At 44.9% G+C, this 24,707-nt stretch overlaps 2 protein-coding genes across 3 annotated transcripts; both read left to right on the top strand.

Moving 5' to 3' along the window:
* The first annotated feature begins 1,324 nt into the window (after nucleotides 1–1,324).
* On the top strand, nucleotides 1,325–12,593 carry LOC311315286 (nuclear receptor subfamily 1 group D member 1-like). 2 transcript variants are annotated; one of them, XM_084445920.1, is made up of 8 exons: nucleotides 1,325–1,852; nucleotides 7,168–7,488; nucleotides 7,601–7,689; nucleotides 7,784–7,928; nucleotides 9,802–10,346; nucleotides 10,524–10,709; nucleotides 10,834–11,044; nucleotides 11,185–12,593. In XM_084445920.1, the coding sequence occupies exons 1-8, from the start codon at nucleotides 1,837–1,839 to the stop codon at nucleotides 11,379–11,381; spliced, it is 1,710 nt and encodes a 569-aa protein (XP_084302046.1). In that variant the 5' UTR covers nucleotides 1,325–1,836; the 3' UTR covers nucleotides 11,382–12,593. The 2 variants fall into 2 exon arrangements, with proteins under 2 accessions (XP_084302046.1, XP_084302047.1); XM_084445921.1 differs by having other exon boundaries at nucleotides 7,171–7,488.
* Nucleotides 12,594–19,238: 6,645 nt separating this feature from the next.
* faim2b (Fas apoptotic inhibitory molecule 2b) lies at nucleotides 19,239–23,999 on the top strand (the record flags this gene model as incomplete). The annotated part of the gene is made up of 12 exons (XM_084446085.1): nucleotides 19,239–19,253; nucleotides 19,826–19,886; nucleotides 20,050–20,117; nucleotides 20,397–20,461; nucleotides 20,560–20,613; nucleotides 20,756–20,806; nucleotides 20,962–21,001; nucleotides 21,509–21,546; nucleotides 21,889–21,976; nucleotides 23,266–23,361; nucleotides 23,641–23,694; nucleotides 23,850–23,999. The coding sequence occupies 12 exons, from the start codon at nucleotides 19,239–19,241 to the stop codon at nucleotides 23,997–23,999; spliced, it is 780 nt and encodes a 259-aa protein (XP_084302211.1).
* Nucleotides 24,000–24,707: the final 708 nt, after the last annotated feature.

The raw sequence follows: 24,707 nt of genomic DNA on the forward strand, positions 1-24,707 counted from the left end.
ACCGGGCCCAACCTCAGTGATGACGCGCTGAGCGGGACTGGGATCGGCTTGGGCGTGGGGGCTCAACACCTCTGCTTCTTTGAAACTCTTTAACAACCCGTTGGTTGTTTTGTTCTCACTTACACACGTACTAACCCTTGCCGTTTGTCAGCCTACTTAAAATATTCACACATTGCTGGTACTGTAGCCAAGTAGGATAATATAGAATATAGTATATTAGTAGTAGTAGTAGCAGTATTAATATTATTAGTATTAGTATTATTTAAGCATCTGTTCCTTTAAATCTTCTGGCGTCATGTTTACATCGTATTGTTTTTCATTTATATTTGTATTTTTCATTGCCAATATGCCCCTTTGAGTTGAATTTAAAAGTGAGGGAGACGTCGTTTGGTCTGAGTAGATATGACTGAAATGTCACGTAAAAAAAGACAGATGTTATACCATGATACGCTGCATAGTCGCAGGCCTATAGCCTATCTGAACTTGACCACGGCGAGGCGCTATTTCATTAGCAATGACACGTGAGGGCAAGCATCACGTTTACCATGTTTTAATATGCTATGATTTAATATGCTTTTCCAGCATATTCCACCAATCTAGATTGTAGATTGTCTACTGATCAAATCGATAAAATAAATACAGATATAGTTTGCCATGACCTAGTTAATCTGCGTCATTCATTGGCTAATTCGCAACCAGCCAAATGCGTCATATTTGTTTGCATAACATAATTAATTTAAGTCGTAGCCTAGGCTACATAGTTCAAGTCCCCCAAACCAGAGAAGGTGCCGAAAAAAACGTGAGCGCTCGGGACATCCCGTATTTTGGCTGGTTTTCTTGATTGTGCATCTTTATCGCACAAGCAACTCCTTTGACCCACATTTTATTTATCCCTGCCCATTTCCGATGTTCAGAGGAGAACTCGAGCAAACACACCACTCAGCCTACTGAAGGCAGAACGTGATAAGGGGGCGGAGAGAACTGTAGTCACGGTGAGGACCGCCCATTCCGCATGTGCTTGCTCTCCTTCCCTCATCCCCTCTTATCACCAGGCTCCGCATATTTGCATAAAATGTGTGTCAGTAGGACAGCGGGCTTGGCTGCTCACATGCCGCGCGCACATGCAGCAGCGCTTTACCAGCATTCCAGTGTCGAATGAGTCCGAGTCCGAATGTCTCGTCTCCACCAATGAAAACGTGAGAAAGAGAAGGGAGGGGTAAAAGGGAGGTGGATGAAATACTTTGAGAAAGCGCGACAGAGAGAGAGAAGAGAGAGAGAAGAGAGAAATCCCTGGCATACAAAAACAAACAAGTGAGGTTGAAGGGACAAAAAAGGTGGACAAAAAAACTGGTCACACACCTGAAAACGTGCTGGTTAGTGTGGGCGCGGTGTCTATTAATGGGTGGGTGTGCTTAAACTAGGCTGCTTCCACAGTTCTGTCTGGAGTGTTTATGGTCACACACTGGCACTTATACTGAATGCTTTGGATTTTTTTCTCAGAGAATACTTATGTTACAGTGACAGTTTACAGCTCCATATACACCGAGAGAGACTGCCATAGGCGCCGGATCTGATCGCTTTTACGCATTTGGAGACGATTCGCATTTTATCCGTTTTGTCAACGAGATATAGAGACTTTTTTTCACCAGCCTGCGTGACAGGGCACCCAAATGCCCTGCGCATACTCTCATTGCTCAGATCTTTGGGAAACCCGCTGCCCTGGCGGTTCATGACTCTTTCACCTATATCGACCAAACTCCTCATTGACGCACAGAGACAACAGCCACAGAGAAGCTTCATTACCAAGTAATACACGACAAACCACAACCAAGAGCCATGGACAACAGCCCTGGTGAGTTCAATACAACAATGTATTTAATATGCGGTACGTGACCGTGCGTAATGTGGATAGTAGGCTATGCGTTTCTAGGTTGATATACTTGTAATGTTCTTTCAGAAAGCTATTGGTTGAATGGATCACTTCATGGATCGTACACAGCTCTTCGCCATTTACAGGAAGGTGGACGATCCGTTTGGGACATATTGACTTATACTAATAGGCCTATAAATATGTAGCATATAATGTCTCATAAAACTACCAAACAGATTGTGCTATTTCTTCCACGGCTCCATGACTGTCTATATGTTGGTTATAGGTTGTCTGGAAAGTGAATGAATTGAAAACCATGCATCCTTGCGCACTGACACTCCTTGCGGTATAAACTTGGCTTGCAGCTTAGATTATATCGAACATTTGAGCTACTGCAGCACATATCAAGTGACTTGTAATCATTATTTTTAGTTTTGTTATTTGCAAACACGGTCTCGTCGATTAATGGTTATAAAGCCAGTAGCCTAGTCTAGTTGGCTACTGTCTTATCTCTGCAGTATTGACGTGACTGGCCGGGCTCTACAGGCTACTTCCTATGTTCTGTAAGCTATGTAAACACACAACTCACGTGTAGCAGCAGGACTGACCTTAAACGATCTCACAGTTCATGTGCTGGCTGGTTTGCCTGCCTGTTTGTTTGATGATTATCCATTTTTTGTCGTATTTGCTATTGTTTATCATTGCATTATAGGATGTATTGTTGTAGTTTATCAGTTTGAAGCCAATGAAGTCCAACCCAGATTGTCCATTGCGCACAATTGCGCATTGTTGTTTCGCTTAATTTAATCAAAGCCGATTACCTAAAACCACAATAATCTCGTATCAGACGCTAGCAAACGTAACATTTTTGGTCTGGGGTTGGGCATTATAGCATGTCATTCATTTATAATGTTGGTCACGCTCACTGACCAGTGACTCCACTCCCCCAGGCACGGTGGGGCTTCAGATAAACTTTTCCCCTGAACACGTGTGGGATGGGCATGTCAAGGTCCTCTCACGCTTTTTCAGACATGTGAGCCAAAACAATGGTAAACGGTGCCACCCTCTAAATGAACTGGTCATGGCTTGAAGGCCAACCTCCCGGAACACACAACTCATCTAGCCAAATCTGATTCACGCTCTAAATTTAGGCGCGAGAAGGCGACGAATGATCCATCGTAGTTCATCACGTTTTAGAACGTTTAGCACAAAGGTTCAAATAGCACAATGCTAATGGCATCATTTTGCAAATACGGATGCTTATTGTAAATCTAAATCGTGTCAGCTATTGGTGTGATTACCTTTCATTCTCTGACAGATTATTTGGTTCTGACACATACGGTTTGGTCTCCTGAACTGACAAAAAGCGTTCTCGTATTATGTCCTTCTGACCAACAGCTATTCATTGATGGCAGTGAGTAGGCTAGTCTATGGGCAGTATCATGGGGCTGTAAGTTCCATTGGGGAATCCCTGTAGTCCTACCTCCAAAATATTTAATTAATGATCAATATATTTTATATTCAATAACCTATTCCCCAAATTCGGTATCCTGCCTCGGATGTGAGGGACGTGGTTACAATCAAGACGTGACAGCCTAGTCATCTGGATTCAACCATTTTGTGCCAAGACATTTTCACGAAAAGAGCACGCAACGTGACATGAGTAATGAACCAGCCCCCCATTTATGGCCATGTTTTCTTGTCTAATAACTGTCCTGCAGATGATTTGCTTGGATGTCATAATGCCGGGGCATCATGCGGCTGATTTAAAATGCGCACCTTGCTTGCCTGGGGACAACAGCACGTGCATAAGCCCCAGCATCCACGTGCCGCGCGTGATTCCCAGGCACCCCGCCCTCCCGGTATTTCTCTCTTGCGCACTCGCTCTCGCACACAAACACAGCCTTTATCGGGGACTCCTGCTTTCACTGCTAGTGAGAGGTTGGTCAGTGGGTCAGAACGGCTTTCTCTGCCTGTTTACTTACCTTATTTCTCAACCAGTGTCCAGCAGTATTCGTTTGCTAACTTGTGTGTCTACTACGTAAAAAATAAATGCGTAGCCTAGTGCAATCCAAATTCGGTTTGCTTAACCAATATGGCAATAACCGATATGATGCAGTTACGTTTATCTTACACTAAACGAGACCACAGGCCTTCACAAACGGAACGATTGGCTACTTAATAAGACAGTGATATGTATCTGTCTCTATTGTTAGAATGCCCTACTTTATATGCCAATGTATTAATAGCACTTTCCCTGTCACCAACCTGTCTAGTCACACCCGTGTCTGCACTAGGCTACTATGGCAGCGGCATAGCTCTTCCAATAATCAAGTTAATTAACTTGCAGATTATTTCAATTAGCCTTTATTATATCATTCACTGTATATCCCACTGTAATTTAAATTCTAGTTTCAGTTTATGACAGGAAAACTGCATTCACCTTTCACCTGCTACAATGCAACAGCACTCAGACATGAAGGCTAAGAAGTGTTGTGAAGTCTGGATCAAGGTTAGAAGGGATTAAAAGATCGTCAGAGAGAGAAAGAGAGAGAGAAGGAGAAAGTGAGAAAGGGAGGGCAGGGTTAAGACTGCAGAGAAGGACTCACGTTGTTGGGCACTACTGTCAGATTAGCCTAGCCAGTACACAGGTAGCCTACATTCAGGGCTGCTGCTATAACTCCTCAGCTCTCCTCACAGTTCAATCTTGTTTTTTGGAAAGATACATCATGTCCCACAGTAGCAGTGGTGCATTGACAGTGCTTATGGTTATTATAGCTTAAAGGCATATGTAGTAAATCAAAGTAGTTTGTTTACATTTATAAAGGCTGTAAGTGGCACCCGATAGTGCCTATTGACAGCGACACTAGACTACTGACCAACTGAACTCTGTCAGCCTACTTAGGGATCACGGTCACGTGCCACACGGCTAATGGCTGTGTGCACATGAGAGGGCGAGGCGGTTGGACAAGGGCGTGATCTGAGTATATGGTAGTCTATACACGCATGTCACCTGTCTCCCCTCGCATGCCCCCTGGTGAGACACGAGAGGGGGGCCAAGTTCATCAGGGGCGTCTCCTTCCAGCCATGATATGAGTATGTTAAACACATGTCACCTGTCTCCCCTCGCTTGCCCCCGGGTGGGACGAACAAGAGGCTAGGGGGTGGGGAGAGGGAGGGGCTACAGCATGTTCAGCTTACATTCCGGCTCCTGTAGCTTCTATGTCTACACAGGTCACGTTATCCTCTGTGTGTCTGGGGGCGGGGGAAGGCCTTGCTCCTGCACACTAAGCCATGATTCCTGGAAACTGACTCTGCCAGAGAAGAAGATACAGGTCTGGTCATTTGTGGGAAAAGACCTGACAATGGAAGGAGTCCGGGAGAGAGGAACTGTGTATGAGTGGATGGATGTCATTTGAAACGGCACAAGAGTGTGTGAGCCTCACATGGGGAGTGCAGTGATCTGGTTGGATTTTGGTTGGGGTTTGTGGATTGTGTGTGTGTGTGGATGTGTGTGTCCACATTTAGTGTGGATTTGGACTGGATTGAAGTCAGACCTGTCAGGTACACTTCTGCCACATGCAAACAGTGAAACCCAGAATGCATTGCAGCCAGTGTTGGCAGAGGACTTATAGAGACACTTGAAGCTAAACAGAAACTCAGCACGTGTATTCTAGGGGAGAGAGACACACAGAGCCAAAGAAAGCTTTTAAAGTCTTTTAGGAAAAAGCAGCAAAAGTAAAGTTATGCATTCATGACAATTTCACCTTTTCAACCAATCCTATTCAGGGTTGGCTAGTGTAAGTTAATGTAATAGCCACTCATATGGAAATGTAGTGAAATAAGGTAATTATCAAGATAACAATGCCAGTTTCATCCATATTTGTACGAGTACCAGACTGTCTCTCCAACTTATTTTGCCATGGAGCCTGTGTCTAGATAGATAGACAGACAGACAGACGGACTGGCTGACTGACTTTAATCATCCCTGTGGGGGTAGTACAGCAGTGGAGGGGAGTAGGCCCTACAGCGGAATAAAGTAAATAGAGAATTATACATAATAGGTTAAATTAAATTACAAAAAAATATATACATACAGTGTGCATACACATAGAATATATACATAGCCTATATACATAGCCTACATAAAGTATGTTTAAATATGTAGGCCTATACTAATACTCAAATATGCATACATACACATCCACATGCACACATCCATAAGTAGACTCTACTAATACATAATAGTGAAGCCTACTTTTATTGTATAGAAAACAGGTCAGTCTGTATCAGGGCCCAGGTGTTTGTGATATGTAGGACTAGGCTACAGTCTAACATTTATAGATAAGCTACACACCCAGTAGCCTACTTTTCACTTAACCGATCAAAACCGCAACCAAACAACTAATAGAGAGAAAACGTGACCATTCACGTTTCCTCGCCCACTGGGTTTCCGGTGACTCAGTGGAATGTCGGAATATAAACAGACAGTAAGCCTGCTCTGCCTTTTTCCCTACTTACAACATTAGAGCCCCTCTCTCTCAAGCACACACAAACGTGATCTCGGCGCTGCCTGTTATTGTACTGCGGCTGTTGTCTACACGGGACTGCGGAAAGGGCCTTGTGAGCCTGGGCGGGAAGTGTGTTAGGAGTCCATGTGAGCTCGCGGTCAGGTGGCTGCTTCTAGCGGACCCCGGGCGCGCCGCCAGGGAGAGAGAGCGAGTTGAAAGCGAGCAGGCAGCTGGCTGGATCAGTGTACACGTGAGGGGCTGTCGCTCATGTCGTAGGCGGAACACGATCTTTACAGAAGGGGAGGGGTGAGGGAGGGGACTACTGAGTTATCAGACATTTCCGAGTTTAGCCAGCGCCAGGGCCGACTTTGAAATGCGATTTTATTTCTGGTAGCCTAGATAAGGCGTGGTAAATAATTTGATTGTTTTTTGTATCAGAGACTATCGCTCGTTCCTATTGTTAATGCCTAAACGTTAGATCCCAGTTACGTTTTTCAAAATGATAACATAATACAAAGGATTATATTAAAATATATAAACATTTGTGTCGTCTTCTTGTGAGACAGTTGGCTGAAGTCGGGGAGTTGGGAGTAGGAGGAAACTCAGCCAAGCAAACTTACTCGCATCCAAGTGGCACATTGCTCAACAGCGTCTGACCTACATCGTCTGTGTATTTCGAAACATCTATTTATCTTGGCACAGATAATCTGCCTGCATCTTTTTTTTCTCACCGTGTTGAAACCATCTCCTAAATATGTCCCTTGTTCTTCTCCTGTGCCCCTCCAGCAGGTGTGATCCTGTACGCGGGGTCGTCTGGCAGCGCCAGCCCCAGTCCGGGCAGCCCGTCCAGCGGGTACCAGACCCAGTCCCCCTCCTCCCACTCCCAGCCCTCGTCCCCGGAGGGACTCTCCTTCCACGACACCAGCTCCCTGAAGAGGAGAGGGGAGCATCAGGCGGGGGCGCCAACCTCCCCCAAACTGGTCTTCCAGTTTCCTGAGGTCAGCAATGCACCTGCTGCCCGGACCCCCACCGCCTCGGCTGCCCAGCAGACCTACACCCATCCCATGGTGGCCAAGAGGCCCTGTGGCTTCACCGGCACCTTCACCAGTAAGATATCTCCTACTGTCCCCCCCCCCCCCCCCCCTCCCTCTCTGTTTCTCTCTGTTCTATTTCATAATAGAACGCGCTCCTCTAACCAACCCCTGTGTTTGCTCTGTAGAGACAGGAGGCATGGTCCTCTTGTGCAAGGTGTGTGGGGACATCGCTTCTGGGTTCCACTACGGCGTGCACGCCTGTGAGGGCTGCAAGGTGAGGCCTCGCCATCAGATCATCAGATAATACTACCCACACACACACGCACACGCCTGTCCGTGTCTCACACAGCTCCTCCGCTCCTCCACAGGGCTTCTTCAGACGCAGCATCCAGCAGAACATCCACTACAAGATGTGTGTGAAGAACGAGAACTGCCTGATCATGCGCATGAACCGCAACCGCTGCCAGCACTGCCGCTTCAAGAAGTGCCTCTCCGTGGGCATGTCCAGAGACGGTACGAGACAGAAAACACTAGAACACTAGCATGTCCCGAGACGGTAGGACACAGAAAACACTAGAACACTAGCATGTCCCGAGATGGTAGGACACATGTCCAACGGCACAGAAAACACTAGAACACTAGCAAGTCAAAGGGGCCTCATACCAACTAAAGATAGAGCCGAAAGAGGATGATTAGGCCCTAACTCTCTCTCTTCCTCCTGGCCCCTGGTCCTGGATTTCTACCCCCTGTCTCTAGTCAGTGTGGCAAACTTCTCAACAGAGCTTTTCCGGGGCTGTTAATCTGCCTCACGAGTGCCAGACAGAGAACCTTCTGGATACATACAGTAGCCCACCTCTGACAGCGCAGAGTTAGCTCTCCTCTCCTGTCCATGGTTGTCCTCCTCCATCCCTGCTCCCCCCTCGTCCTCCCCTCTCTCGCCCTCGCCCTCTGATGGATGAGAAGAGGAGTGAGGGGGTCCCAACAGTCATCAGTCAGGGAGAAAAACAGTGGCAAATCCAGTTTGTTTTAGGAAATTGGGGCACCGGGCTCCTGACTACCCCCCGCGTCCATTTAAATGTGCTTTCGTATCTATTATTATTACTGCATAGACCTCGACAAACAGCAACTCACAAAGTGCTGGTCTGTTCTAATGTACTTCCAGCATGTGAGCCGTTAGAGAGCAGGTAGATAGTCCATCTGCTCTCCCCCGCCTGTTCCCTGCAGGGCTGGTCTCTCCCGGGGTCTCACCAAACTAGGTGATCATCAATCATCTGCTTTTCTGGAGCAAACATTTTTAGGTGACCCAAAAAAAAGCAAAGCGCAGGAGAGAAAAGAATCACCTCTTATCCAACCAGCTCCATTATCACAGTGGGCACTCTCCCTTCTACCTTTTCACTCTCTGATACGTTTTCTGTGTTTGAACATTTTTGGTCGGTAATGGAACAGACAACAATTGGGATATTTTGAGTGAATTCATTTCGGCACATCCAATGTCAACCATTTGCCCCAGTTTCATTATTCATCCCTTCATTCTTTTGTCTGTTCTTTCCCTCTGGGCATTCTCTCCATCCATCATCCCTTCATCCCATTGGATTTACACACAGACTTCTCTCTACTCATTTTGTCAACCAAATATCCCATTCCACCTTTAACCCTCGCCCCCTCCCTCACTCCCTCTCTCATCCTCCCACCTCCTCTGATCTCATCCCTCACCTCTCCCTCTCTCTCCCACTCCTCACCCTGTCACCCCACTCATGACATCATAGGTGCTCCACCTGACCCACTGACCTACTTGCATAGAGGGGAGAGAGCGCTGACCAGAGAGGCATAGAGGGGAGAGAGCGCTGACCAGAGAGGCATAGAGGGGAGAGAGCGCTGACCAGAGAAGCAGAGCAGGAGAAGAGCCAGGAGGGAGATTGGGGGAGGTGGCGGTGCTGCATACAGTAGCGGAGAGCTATAAATAGGTCTGCCAGAGGAGGTGCGCTGTTGAGAGGGGGAGGGGAGGATTGGAAGGATGAGAAGGGGATGAGGGACTCGGAAGGGGGGGGGGGGGGCGCTGCAGTGTAATTCCATGGTGATTGAAACAGACTGGTGAGAAATCTTCCAGTGTCCTTCATACTCACATGTTAGATGAGTGGTCTCTCCACACACGGTTCACATGACAGGCAGGGATTGTCGAAGAGAATCGGCTGAATTAGAGACACTTTACTGTGATACAAGCTCTTGTTTTCAAGATGCAAGCCCATCATAACGCCATTTCTCTCACTGCTTCTTGTTGTTGTGGAAATGTAGAGAATAAAATGTTCCTGTTGAATGATGTATGATTTGGCATTAATGTCATATTTGACTCGCTAACTTATTCTCACCTGGTCTTCCTTCCCCTCAGCTGTGCGTTTTGGGCGTATCCCCAAGAGAGAGAAGCAGAGGCTATTGGACGAGATGCAGAGCTACATGAACAGCCTCAACGAATCCGCTTCCATGGAGATCGACTCCCCCCCGTGCGAGGCCCCCTCCAGTCCAGAGAGCCAGCAGAGCGACGCCGCCTACCACGGCATCTACGTGGACGAGAAGCCCCCGAAGATGGCCGTCGGCATCAACAACAACAACAACAACGCTCCACCCACTTTCCAAAGTAATCCAGCTCACAGCTCTGGCTACTCCGCCCCCCAACCCCAAGCTCAGAGGCACCAATCAAACCCCCCTCCCACCTACGCCGCCCCCCCGCGCTGCCCCGTCGGCCCCCACAACAACAACCCCACCGCCATCATCGACAACGCCAGATACACCTTCGCCCAAGCCTCTAGTCAATGCCCAGCCAATGGCAACCAGTCCGCTCCGACCCACGGCGCCAATAACAACAGCTACCAAGCCCGCGAGCCACAGAACCACACTTCCTGTCCTTGGAAGTTGAGTGGAGGAGCCAAAGTTCTGGTGAGTTTGTCTACAGCATGTTTGTTTACACACCATGTATATTTGTCTTAAGCATAGGTGTTCTATGTACTTAGAGGAAGTCCCAAGGCAGTGAGCACATTTAAAATGATCTCTCTCTTTCTCCCTCCCTCCCTCTCTCCCTCCCTCCCTCTCTCCCTCTCCCCCTCTCTCCCTCAGGCGTGTCCTCTGAACGCGTGTCCTGTGGCCCCCGCTAGTCGCTCCAGCCAGCAGGTGTGGGAGTCCTTCTCCCAGTGCTTCACCCCGGCCGTCAAGGAGGTGGTGGAGTTCGCCAAGAGCATCCCGGGGTTCCAGAACCTCAGCCAGCACGACCAAGTCATGCTCCTCAAGTCCGGCACCTTCCAGGTACGGCGGCCTATCACAGAGCGGCTTTCATCACAGGGAAACCGGGTGGACTGTGTCTCTATGCCACTTCTCATAACATCGGTCCCGGTTCGATACTCATCTGGGTTGCTTCTATGTTCTCCAGGTTCTGATGGTGAGGTTCTGCTCGTTGTTCGATGCCAAAGAGCGGAGCGTGACGTTCCTGAACGGGCAGACGTACTCGCTGGCGTCCCTGCGGGCGCTGGGCATGGGCACTCTGCTGGACGCCATGTTTGACTTTAGCGAGAAGCTTGGTCTTCTGGGCCTGGAGCCCGACGAGATGGCCCTCTTCATGGCCGTCGTGCTGGTGTCTGCCGGTAAGAGGAGTCACACACACACACACACACAACACACACACACACACACACACCACAACACATACTGTACACACACCACAACACACACACACACGGTTCCTCTGTGTCTTACGCATGTCTCTCTCTGTCCCTCCCTCCAGACCGCTCGGGCATAGCGGATGTGGCGGCGGTGGAGCAGCTGCAGGAGAGTCTGATCAAAGCCCTACGCTCCCTGACCTCTCGGCGCCACCCGGACGACAGCACTCTCTTCCCCAAGCTGCTGCTGCGCCTGCCCGACCTGCGCACCCTCAACAACCAGCACTCCGACAAGCTGCTGGCCTTCCGCATCGACCCCTGAACCGGGCCTGCCCAGTCTGGACGACCGGCCGGGGGCCACAGGTGCCCCTCTGAGTACCGGAGCCCCACCATCAGAGGGGCAGTTCTTTGGGGGAACCTCCTGGTGACTAGTCCCCTTCACTCCAGCCCCAACCACCAGTGAGCTGGACCCACCGAGAGCAACGCAGGGTGACCGACCGGGCAACCGAGTAGACGGAGAGACTTCTTAGCGGGAGACGGAGGTCCAGACGGGGAGGTGGTTAAACTCTCCTGAACTAGTCTGACCTCTGACCTCGTAACCGACGCTCTCTCGCTGCTTCCGGCGCCTCTGAGAGACTTCTGTCTTCTCGTTCTGCTCAGCGGGAGTTTGGGGTCAAACCATCCAGCTGGACCCCGCCCCCAGTGACTGTCCGCCATAGTGACCGCCCTGACGACCAAAAGAACAGTCTGTTTCTCCTCTGTCATTCCTCAGCCCGCCATGTTCCCCTGTCACCAGATCCATAACCAGCATCAAGAGAGCACACACTCTTCACACCAGAAAGGGAATTACCCACAAACCCCTCTGTTTTAAGTTAAGCACTTTCCACACATCAACAAACCTCTGAAATCAACCAGTGTGATGGAGCAATAGCAATGTATAACACTATTAGACATTTGACTATACTAGACTGTATATGCACTGTTAAGGTATTTTCGAAATATGTCAGAAAACCTAGTTGGAAAATCATTTTCGAAAATCATCCATTTGGTATTTGATGAAAGAAATGCATTATTTACATTTCTAATAATTGAAATTATGCATTATATTTGTATGCTGTAATCAGGGAGAAACTATTGGTCATTTTAGACCACAGTGTTGGGTTATGTATAAAAGTATTATCTTGCTGTATAAATTGTATATATTCTTTGTTTTTGGTTCTGACTCCATGTGTTTTCCGGTGGGGTTGCTGTATGAAGTGATGCTCCATTGAGAACCCAGAAGGGAGTGCTGTACTCCTGGGCTGATGTGTGGGTATATTATGGGATGCCAGGAGTATACAGGATGGTCCGTAGTCTTCCTTACTTCAGCTGAGTACTACTACAACCCACATCCTCAAAAACAAAATGCAGCCAGTGGAAACAGCTCAGAGACATGTAAAAAGTGTTTGATTTGAACCTATATTACTGAAGTATAACTGTTGAAATATATTGTTGATTGATTGCATCACCTTGTGTATATTTTGTAAATGTTTCATGGTTAATTTCTTCCATAGAACCAATATTAAATGAGATTATATATACGACGTTTCTCTTGTATACTTGTCCTCATTTCTGCATTTTCACCTCTAGAACCACCAAGAACCATCACAGACAGTGTGTAACCTAGCAACAGGAATGCTCTTCAGCCAATCACACTCCAAGTTGAGAATCATTAGTGACTTAAGTGATAAGGAACTCCACTTGAACAATTCAAGGTCCATTCACACACTCAGAGCAGTTATTCATATACAGTATAATGTACGGCTGTAGAGGGACAGTAAGATACTCAAACTGCCTTTACAAGATGACAGTGTTGGAAGTGTGTCATGTTTTAGATTTGTGTCCGTGACCGCTGAAGTTACAGGCTCAGTAGCACTAACTCTTACGTTTCCTCCCACTAACTGTATAAGGTACCTGCAGCTATGTAGACTACATTTTCATGAATATTGACATAGCTTGCTACTCCCTGAAACTGAACACTCCATGAAGTAGGATGGAAGTAGCATTGTGTCTTTAATTTAAGACCAATGTTATATATAGCTATAGACTAATTGACACAAAACTCTTTCAAAAAGCAAGTTAGTAGGGTCAAAATATATTATTATATTATATTATACTATATTAAATGTAATCTGAATAATTAGGAGCATCAGGCAGTTCACAGAGACAGCTTTTGGTCAGTTTGCTTTCTCGGTTAAAGTAGTGGGGAAGTGGAATTCCATACTCAGAAACGAAAGTGTTAGTGTTTAAAACCATGGTCAAGCAATCAAGCACAAATGTGTCACCACCAATGCGTGCCTTGTGTTTAGCCTATTGTCATACAGATTTTAACTATCTCACATTGATGGACCTTTATGCATTATGTTGTTTCATGTAGTGTATTTGTTGTGGTGACATTTTCAGAATACCTGAGCTTGAGGAAAGCTACTAATAATAAACAAACAAACAAATAAAAAAATAAAAAAAAGTATATTCTATATCTTTCCTACTGTGGTTGTAGACCTGCCAGAGTCTTGAGCTACATTGTAAAGGGCATTTAAAGCTTCTTGAAACAACAACTAGCAATACAGTACTCCCAATACTCATCCTGCTGCAGAGCAGACATTGTAACGAGTCATCGAGAGATAAAGGAATTATTAGTGACCTAGGCTATGTCACATTGGAAATAAGTGGGTAGTTTAATGTGTCTAGTGACTGTGTGTCGTGACCAGGTACAGTCCAGTCCATGATCTTGCCCACACAGCCAGGATAGTAGCCTTGGCGTATAAAGACAACTGTCTGGAAATAAGACATTTTGGAGCGTAATGTCAGTAATATCTGAAGCATCTGAATGAAGAGAACACACGAGGACGGGGAGAGGCACCTGCACAGCAGACTCGCGAGAGTTGAACATGTTGATATTTAGGCTACCCAGAAATAGAGAAATGCTTTCATTATGGTGTCCAACTCCCAGTGTAATGCTATTCACAGTAACGCCAGACTGACAGTACAATCTACAGTATATAGGACTATTAAATTTTCGGTCAGGTCAGAAGCTTGAACAGAACGCAGGGTACAGCGCGTTTGAATAGAGATGACACAGTTGGTGGTTACGTAAAACACAGTTGGTGTTTTACGTAATACGCAACCTGCTGGACAATAAGGGAGTTTGCATTACAGCAAGAGCATGGGGTGTTGAAGGCAATGAAAGCTCCTTTTAAAATAGATCGTTTGCATTATTTCCAGCAATTTATTTGAAAAAAAAAAAGAGTGCACAGACACGTGGATTTTTAAGAACTGCCTATTATTCGAATGAATTACGGATGGGCCTGGAAATATACAGGGTCTTGGACTGGTCTTGTGTGGCGCAGTTGATAAATACCATGAGAGCTCAGAGTACGGGTGTCGTGATCTACAGATGTACAACTCTGCTACCATCTAGTGGCGTAATGAAGTAAAATAGGTTATTGTAACGTATTCAAAAGGCACTTGGCCTCCTGAGAACTGATATTAGTTTTCATTGTTTTAGGCTACACAGCTTATCGCCATTCTCCATTAGGATAGGAAACATAAATGCTGGTGCTATGAATGGGAATGATTTCAGGGATTCAGTAGGCAAAGTGTATGGCCACTCTGGGAAGATGAAGGAAACACGCTTTTCTTTCACATAACTTAACCATGTGAGTAGCCTAGACCTAATTCACAGAGGGCAATTAACTTATTGCAGGAAAGGAAGTGGGAGGTAACGAAGGCCAAATCAAGTAGGCCTACTTCTCTCGCCAGCCACAGTAAACTGTCACTGAAGATTTCCTCTTCAACTTTATTGTGTAACTTTGGGTAACACTTTACAATAAGGTACACAAGAAAAGTAAGTAAGACTATATTATGTTCATCCAACAGATGGAAAACATCCACACACACCCCCACACATCTGCTTATGTGCCCATACCCCCACGTGAACCATAACATCCAGACTAAACAATGTATCATATTTTCTCACAGACCCCATATAGGCCTACTGTATGCAGTTTCTTTGTGCCTTGCTCTCATTTTCCTCTGAGAACACAACGAGTAGGCGACTGAGTAGGCGAATGTCTGTAAGACAGACTCTGGACCATTTTGGACTAAATTATAATGGAGAGGAGATTAAATTAAATTAAACCAGAGATAGAGGAGGAAAAGGGAAGACAACATTGATACAGATCTCGATCAGACCATTATGAGACTGACCAACCAGACAAAGAGTCAATTTTAAAGCCATTTTTTGCAGTTTTATCCTTTGCGTAGTTACTGCAGTTATTCTTAGTAGGGCAGAGTAGCCTCTCATGTTAACCAGACCAGTACTTGGTTGTCTGACTGCTGGTCAGCGTACACAGTACCAACATATCTAGTGTATATAACATCACCATACATAGATAGATAGATAGATAGATAGATAGATAGATAGATAGATAGATAGATAGATAGATAGATAATCTTTATTTTTGTGTCACTCCTTAACAAACATTTCCATCACATTAGTACAAAAGTGCAGTAATAAAAAGTTAAGGACCACTCACAATGAGTTGTGAGACACAATATAATTGCAAATCAAAATAGAATAAAGCGTTACAACGATACAATTGAGAATACAGTACAGTATAGGGACATACAAATACAGTATAACAGAGAATGAGGACTAAAAGAATAGAGAGGAAACGGACCCATTTCTATTCCTCTCTATTCTTTTAGTCCTCATTCTCTGTTATACTGTATTTGTATGTCCCTATACTGTAGGCCTATTGTATTCTCAATTGTATCGTTGTAACACTTTATTCTATTTTGATTTGCAATTATATTATATATATTAGTGGTCCTTCACTTTTTATGAAAGCTACTCTTCTTTTTAGGATGAGTGGGAGGCTTTGGCGCATTTGTTGATACAGTGTCTACCGGCTAAAATTATACACAATTTATTTGGATCATCAAGGTCATTAAAGTCGCACCGAAAGGGAAGATGGGGAATATCTTGCTTCCGTACTTTGACGTAATTCCGCCGGAAATGGGCTGCAAGGGCGGGACTTTAGATGAATTTCATTGGAATGTTATCGAGCGGGCGGGATATTCAACACTTGAGGCTGCAGAGTAGGCTAGTTGACGTTTTGATTGACAGGGTGGATGTCGTGAGATTATTGGCCTAAAATCTAAGGTAGGGGAGAGCCGGGTCAAAAGTCGCATTTTTTGGTTTGATTCCATTTACTCCGAAATTAATATTCTCCTTCACTATTATCAACTGTAATGTCCGTGCTAGGATTTAATAGTTTAACATAAATTGGGCGAGAACGGACCGAGCGCAATTCGACTTTTGTCCCTGCCGAGCGGGACAAAAGTCTCATAGTAGAGGGGCAAAAGTCGCACTGCTGCAAAGTGTGTCCTATCTGTTTTTTTGGGCATGTAATTCTCTTTACTTTCAACGAAAGTATTATTAGACATAGCCTAATATCATAATTGTACTGAAGACTCATTACACCAACGTTATCTCGGTGAGTCAAACCTCTTATAATATGCCGTAAATAAGGTCCAGGTTGTCAAAAACGAGCATTGTCCTTTAAGTCTATTTCTGCAATAACTGCACTTATAGCTGTGTTTATTCTTCTAACGTTAAGTAACCACTCGTTGCTTCGGGAGCCGCCATGTTTGTTTGGCGAGCGGCAGGGACACGAACCAATCAGGGGCTGCTTTCCACTGTGGTACGGAACACCAGTTAAAACGCAGTCCCTGATTGGCCCGGTATGGTCTGGATTTTGGGATAATCGCTCTTGAGGAGGCGAAGGCCAGACCGTTCTGCGTTAGTGAAACAGAATGTGAGCTCGCGAGTCACTTTGATGACTCAAGACATTGAGGACAGCTTTTCGGCCAAAAAGAAGGCTCCTGGTAGCGGCTCGCATCCAGTTTAAAACTCTGGCACTAGCCTACAGGGTAACGAAAGGAACAGCCCCCTCCTACCTCCGGGCCATGGTCAAACCCTATACCCTTACCCGACCACTACGCTCTGCTACCTCGGGGCGACTGGTTGCCAAGTCACTCCGAGGCCCCTGTGGTCGATCGACACGGTCATGGCTCTTCTCTGTCCTGGCCCCGCAGTGGTGGAATGAATTGCCCACTGACGTCAGGACAGCAGAGTCGCTGCCCATCTTTCATCGCAGGCTCAAAACTCATCTCTTCAAGAAGTACTACAACGATCCACCCTCTTAGTCACTTTGGATTAAAGCATCTGCTAAATGACTGTAATGTAATGTATTGTAACAGATGGACATTCTGAATATTTTGAGCACCTCAAAATCTATACCTCCAAGTCCAACGGTTTAGAAGATGCAACTAACTTCTTATGAAAAGGGGTGTGGTCATTTAAAAAAAAAGTGTGTGGTCATTTTCGGGTTGTTTGTCCAGGTTAGAGATTTGGGCACATATCCCAAGTTGTTCCTTAGGGTCTCATTAGCCTAAAACAGTTTATCCATTGGTTAGATATTAGGTACTAAAATATATGTAAATGTAATTTAAAGAGATGTTGTCTAATTTGCATATATATACTGTATATATATGTGTGTATATATATATATATCTAAACCTTTTTTTAAGACAAAGTGTAATACAAATAATATTTATCTTAATGTGAAGATTAGGATATCTTTAAGGGGAAAAAATAACCCTATTTGCCTCTATAGTGTCTCCCCTTAAAAAGGGGGTGGTCGTTTTCAGGTTTTTCGTCCCGAATAGAGAATTTCACACACATCCCACATTGTTCCTTAGGGTCATATTAGTCTACAATTGAGAAATTATCTTTTAAATTAAGTGCATACCGTACATATCTAAGCCAGGCCTTAGACTATAGATTAAAACTGCTTTGATGCAAAATCAGTTATCACAGTTAGTTTTGTCAGCCTTTCATGGTGTGTGAGGTACCTCGCTTGAATCAACCTGGGTTTTTGTCAAGAAAAGTAATCGATTGAGACGTGTAATTCTACATGGAGACATGGACTAGAAGGCTTACATAGATAAACGTTATCAGGACTGCAGAGATCCTCACATTATTGAGAAAATAAATCAGCTGGAGACAGTGGATTCGGGACACTGATAATAATTAAATCTTCAGATGACAAATGCAATGTGTAGCTTTGTGGTTTTATGCCCAGGCTAACAGGTCATTAATATTTTATTAGCTTTATTAAGACTAAAGGTGGTTTGTTTCTAGTAAACCCCCTCAGAGGGGCTCATCTCTGTTACATCACATTCTTAGCCTCAGTCCAATTAGTCCTGCCTTCCCGTCTTACACAAACCATGATGTCAGTGCTTCACAGGCCAAATTTAACACAGGCTAGACGGCTTTGGCCTGGTGAAAAATAACTGACTGGAATTACAACCCCCACGTACAGTAAGGAATGTTCTGCAGATTGACATCTATAACAAAGGTAAGGCACATTTCAACAAGGTCAGCAGCAACAATAACAACAACAACAACAATAAAATGACTTGATGGATGATTAAGGTTATACATACTGATCAATATTGTTGAATAAAAGAGCCATTGAAATTCTCAAAAGATTTAAAAATATCGTTTTATCATATTGGTAATGATATGCTTAATCAATTCTAGTTGTAGTCTAATTCTAGTGTAATTCTCCTCTACAGTGGGGTCTGTGACATACAGTAACATAGAGCTCAGATATGTCAATCCTCTGCATCTACAGTAGAGGCTGCAGGCCACTTAACTTCTCTAAGCTCTGCTAGTAAAGGGTTGTGTCACAGTTCCAAAGCAGCTGTCCCAAACAGACAACCCACCCCTTTTTGGCAGAGCATTTGGTTCATTCCAGAGCCACATTGCTAGAATGTCCTACTTTCATCGAGGATAGGGGGTGGGAAGAGAAGAGATTAACCTCACTGTGCCATAAAGGCTTGGTGTAATCCGCAGAGTGGAGACAGACTCCGAACAGCCACTGGAAGAACCACTTCAATCTCCCTCAAGTACTGTAGATTTTACTATTGTCTCAAAGGAGAAACGTGTGCCGAATAGGGAGTTCATATTCTACAAGGGAACTACTACTGAGATAGACAATCCATTGGATTACCTTCAGACTTTACAATCAGATTCAGAAACAGTGTGGGAACCCAAGAAGAAGTAAACATGACAAAGGGAAAGGTATGGGCCTTAGGTCTTTCTCAACCTACAACCTATTACAAAGCTACAGTTGTAAACAGAACATGTGTATGTGCTGCGTTTCCAAACAGATTTGTTCATTGACTTTCTGTGTAATCTTGTGTAGTCATCAACATGGCAAGGAAAAAGAGAACTGTTTTTATCATAGCAGGCTTGTTTATTGCTTATTCTCTATCCACAAATCTTTGTCAAAGACTGCGTGCTAAAATAGTGGCACATAGAGATCATAAATACTTCAGACTAACCAAACATGGTGTCTTGTTTAATGCCTGTAGTAGCCTACTTACAGTTCCTAAATACTCCTAAATAGTAGTATCTGCTGCCTTTGAATCACCAGTGGTTAAACAGATGTTGAATAACCTGGATGAGTAATCTGTCCAAATCCCACACAATCCAGAATTCCTCACAGTTCTGTTCGTTATGTGAAGCTATGAGGCAGCAGAGACATGGTCAGTCGAACTGGTTCTGATGTTGCTTAATGAAAGTGAAAAGGAGCTTCTCAGTTTGAGTAATACCGTATCTGGATCAGTTATCATGATGTTTCTGCCCTGCAGGTGGCGGCCTCAGCCAGGTCTGGCAGCGAGCATCCACCCAGCTATGAGGAGGCCACGGCAGGTAAGGAGGCCTCAGCCACCTCAGCCCAATGGAAAGACTTCAAACCTACTGAACACAGGATGGTTGACAGTAGAGAGTCTGGTGTGCGGTGGGAGATGAAGTCCTCCAACACCTGTCAGGGATGGAAGATAACACTCTGTCCTCCTCCTCCCCCTCCTCTCAGATTATGGCGAGATGTACGCCCAGTTCTCCTGGGACGACAAGGCCGTCAGGCGTATCTTCATCCGGAAGGTACAGACCAACGAAGACATACTCACTGGACTGTGACACACACACTATACACTGTATTGCACCTGATCAAGGCCATTTGTGCCGAAACGTCGTGCCATTATTAAATTCACCGTGGGAGCTACTTTACAGTGGGCGGACATTCGTTCTCCAAGTATATATTTTTGTGTCGAACACCTGTTGCACTTCTTTGTTGGTGCATTTCTACGTTGCTACATACATTTACACTGAAGAGAGATGGCCAAGTGAAATATATAGTCTGCTGTCCATGTATCCATGTAGGTCTATGCCATCTTGATGATCCAACTCCTGGTGACTGTGGCTATTGTAGCTCTCTTCACATTTTGGTAAGTCTTAAAATATTTCAGTCAAGGGAGTTTAGGTGTGTAAATATTATAGTAACTATGTGTGTTTGTGCTTGATGAGGTGTGTAACATCTCCACAGTGCCCCAGTGAGGTTCTTCATTCAAACCCACCCAGGCTTGTACTTCGCCTCCTAGTAAGTGTGGACACACACCAGCATGAGTGACACCAGTGACATCGCCTCACTCGACCGCTCAACTGTTGATACATTATTACATCATACTGATGATACATTATGACATCATACTGATGATACGTTATAATTTCCTTCCCAACAGTCTCACCTTCTTTGCCACCTACATTGCATTGTCCTGCTGTGGGGAACTACGGTATTTGTTTTCTTTTCAATCAAATAAGGGGAGGTTATGATCATATACCAGTGCACAAATGGCAGGCATGTTATATGTACATATATACATGTACATTTGATAGTATTTCATACTGTAGATGTTCTCTAGCTTGGATTCTCCTTTTATCTAAACAGGAGGCAGTTTCCCTGGAACCTCATCCTTCTGACTCTCTTTGTGAGTATCAATGACAACACAATTTCATATAGAGGAATGGAGAGCAGCAAAGCGGAGCTAATTCAGTCAGGAAACTCAATGAAGCAGCGTGCGTCCTCAGGTGCATAATTAAACCTGGGTGTATTACGTCAAATCTCATAGGCTGCTTCCTACTATGGCGGCTGCTTAAGTCAACTTACATCGTCACACACAACAAAATAATATTGTCTGTAGATGTGGTAATGTAGACCGAGTGAAAAAAGTATATGACGCAATGAATGGTCCCTGGCAGGGTCGTATACCGGAGTAGAGCCCCAAATAGTATACTGACCTGGACCAGGGCATGGTCTAACTCTGCTCTGCTCTCCTGGACCAGGGCATGGTCTAACTCTGCTCTGCTCTCCTGGACCAGGGCATGGTCTAACTCTGCTCTGCTCTCCTGGACCAGGGCATGGTCTAACTCTGCTCTGCTCTCCTGTCTCCTCTTTCCTGTCCTCCGTCCTCTCTCCTCTCCTCTCTCCTCATCAGACTCTGAGCATGGCCTGCATGATGGGCTTCATGTCCAGGTAAATACTTAATGTAATCCTCTCTATTCTGTGATTTTGTGTGTGTGTGTGTGTGTGTGTCTGTGTGGAAATTGCGAGGGGGGGGTTTTATGTCTTTAATTATGACAGGAACGAACAGGGCAGTGGCAGAGGCAGAATCACCACAGTGTGTGTGTCTATGTGAGTGTGTCTGCTATGCAATGTGTTTACTGTAGCTGGCCTGCATTCACCTGACTGTTAGTGGCTGAATGAGCCCTTGCATAGCCAGCTCATCAATGATGCCATCAATGACAATTTGCACTAATCAAGGACTGCATGGATGAGTTGATGAATTGGATGGATAAATGTTTGTGTGGTCTCCAGTTTTTACAACACCAAGTCCGTGGTGCTGTGTCTGGGGATCACAGCCCTGGTGTGCCTGTCCGTCACCATCTTCAGCTTTCAGACCAGGGTGAGACCAACTCCCTCAAAACAGCTTTACCCTCATTTCATCTGAACCAAGTTATACCAAGATATACAAATATGACCAAACACTGTATTGCTCTGTTAATTCAGATTCAGAAAACTTTGTCTGTCGTGACAGAAAATCGTCTTAGACTGGCTCAACAATCAACACAAGTTAGCACAACACAACAACATACAGTACATTCCTAAAACCAGCACAGGGAATCATTAAAAATAATCATAATGGCCGGGTTTCCCGAAAAAGAAGCTTCTTAAAGGACAATGCTCGTTTTTGACAACCTGGACCTTATTTACGACATATTATAAGACGTTTGACTCACCGAGATCACTTTGGTGTAGTTCGGAGGCATGTAGAAGAAATGTAAAATCCAGCGCGAGCCAGTATATCCATGTAATGGCGGTGGTCGGGGCACTTAGAATGCAGTTTCTAAAAATCTATTTTCTGCCGCGAAACGGTTGTTTTCATCAATCTGTCTTGATGAATCGCTAGTTGTGCTTACATAGAGCATAGGCCTGTTGTGTTGTTTTTCACATGCCTCTGTAATATGATCTTTAGAAACGTCTTTAGACACGAAATAGCTTCCTCACTTGCTCCAGCACGCATGCGCACAGCGTGCTGGAGCAACAATTGCGCGCTGTGCGAATGCGTGCTGGAGCAAGTGAGGAAGCTATTTCGTTTCGAAAGACGTTTCTAAAGATCATGGCATGTGAAAACCACAACAGGCCTATGCTCTATATAAGCACAACTAGCGATTCATCAAGACAGATTGATGAAAACAACCGTTTCGCGGCAGAAAATAGATTTTTAGAAACGGCATTCTAAGTGCCCCGACCACCGCCATTACATGGATATACTGGCTCGTGCTGGATTTTAAATTTCTTCTACATGCCTCCGAACTACACCAAAGTGATCTCGGTGAGTCAAACGTCTTATAATATGTCGTAAATAAGGTCCAGGTTGTCAAAAACGAGCATTGTCCTTTAAGGAACCCTTCTTATGCAACCCTTTGTATGGGAGTCAAGAAGTACTTTGGAGTTAAGTGCTTCTTAACTCGTTTGGGAAACCCGGCCAATATTACTATGTGCAAAGTGGCATAGTGCGTGTGTAAGAGTTCTTCCTCATTGTTTGTTTAAAATCCTTATGGCAGTGGGAATGAATGAAGTGTTTTTCTTATCCCAAAGCCATGTTAATATTGCTTTCTCTGAACAGACGGAACTCGGATGTTATCTATCAGCCATTCTGACATGGACACAACCCTCTGTTTGCTCCTCCAGGTTGATGTCACTTCCTACCAGGGTGTCCTGTTCATCCTGTGCATGGTTATGCTGCTGTGTGCCATCATGCTGTCTGTCGTCGTCCCCTTTGGATATGTAAGTGTCCCCACTAGATGACCTTCTGTCAACAGGTAAACATGTACATAACCCCAACTAGGGTCAGCTGACATCATCCCAAACACACCTTTCTACATTTAGACTGAACGTACTGCAGGTTTAGATTGACAGTAAGGCTTTCGCCTCGCTCACCCCATATGGGCCGTGTGTTTATGAGAAAAGATTAGCCCTGGTAATCTTGGAGATGATCTGGCCAAGCCAGTGTCCTTCCTGAATTAGTAGCACAGTGTTCAGTAACAGTCTTGCCTGGTGTGACAGGTGCCCTGGTTACACGCCATCTACGCTGTGATCGGAGCCATCCTCTTCACTCTGGTGAGCAGCGTGTCCTCAACCACATCTCACCATCAGCAACTTACCAAGTGTTGTGCTTTACAATGTTGCAGTCTCCTTCCCTTGTGTATATCTGTCCTTCTCTCCCTCTATATATCTCCTGGTATATATCTTGTAATCCCCCCTCTCTGTCACAGTTCCTGGCGTTTGACACGCAGCTGCTGATAGGGAACAAGCGCTACACCCTGAGTCCAGAGGAGTACATCTTCGCCACCCTCAACCTGTACCTGGACATCATCTACCTGTTCACCTTCCTGCTGCAGCTGTTTGGTGGAGGCCATGAATGAAACACACCCCTCTATCTATCTATCTATCTATCTATCTATCTATCTATCTATCTATCTATCTATCTATCTATCTATCTCTCTCTCTCTCTCTCTCTCTCTCTCTCTCTCTCTATCTATCTATCAATCTATCTACAGTACACAGGTACATACAGAGTCCATGTCTTTACAGTGACCCACAGAGTCCATGTCTTTACAGTGACCCACAGAGTCCATGTCTTTACAGTGACCCACAGAGTCCATGTCTTTCCCTTGTGCATATCTGCATTTTACAACTCAACATTATTGAGTATACTTAATTACTAAAGTGATTTAGTTTTTATATGACAGAGTATCTAAAGATATATTTATTCAATAGTATAGCTGTGTTCTATTTCAGAATATATTCTTATGTTAAAACACACAGTATAAGTCTACAAAAATGTTTTGATTAGGAAGGTCTGTGTCACATCGAGTCTGTAGGGGAAGATTCCTATCTAGTATCGCTAGGAAGATTCCTTTGGTTCCTAAAGCTCACGATCCCAGATACAGTATTGAGTCTTGAGCAATATAAGTGTATCTTCTGCACTGCAGTATCCACCATCAGACATCTGAAAATCAGTTGCAAGTTCTATTGTGACTTTAATACAGTATATGTACAGTATGTGGCCTTTGGATCGGGAATGTGTTTCAATGTCAATACTTGGCCGTTTATTTAGCTCTCAATGTGAA

The sequence above is a fragment of the Borostomias antarcticus genome, assembly GCF_949987555.1.
Source record: "Borostomias antarcticus genome assembly, chromosome: 11".
Taxonomy (NCBI): Eukaryota; Metazoa; Chordata; class Actinopteri; order Stomiiformes; family Stomiidae; genus Borostomias; species Borostomias antarcticus.

Bases quoted from the DNA above. Each gene is read 5' to 3' on its own strand.
- LOC311315286 (XM_084445920.1), top strand. The intron at 7,489-7,600 runs GTAAGATATCTC...TTTGCTCTGTAG, and splicing joins CTTCACCGGCACCTTCACCA to AGACAGGAGGCATGGTCCTC. The intron at 10,710-10,833 runs GTACGGCGGCCT...TATGTTCTCCAG, and splicing joins TCAAGTCCGGCACCTTCCAG to GTTCTGATGGTGAGGTTCTG.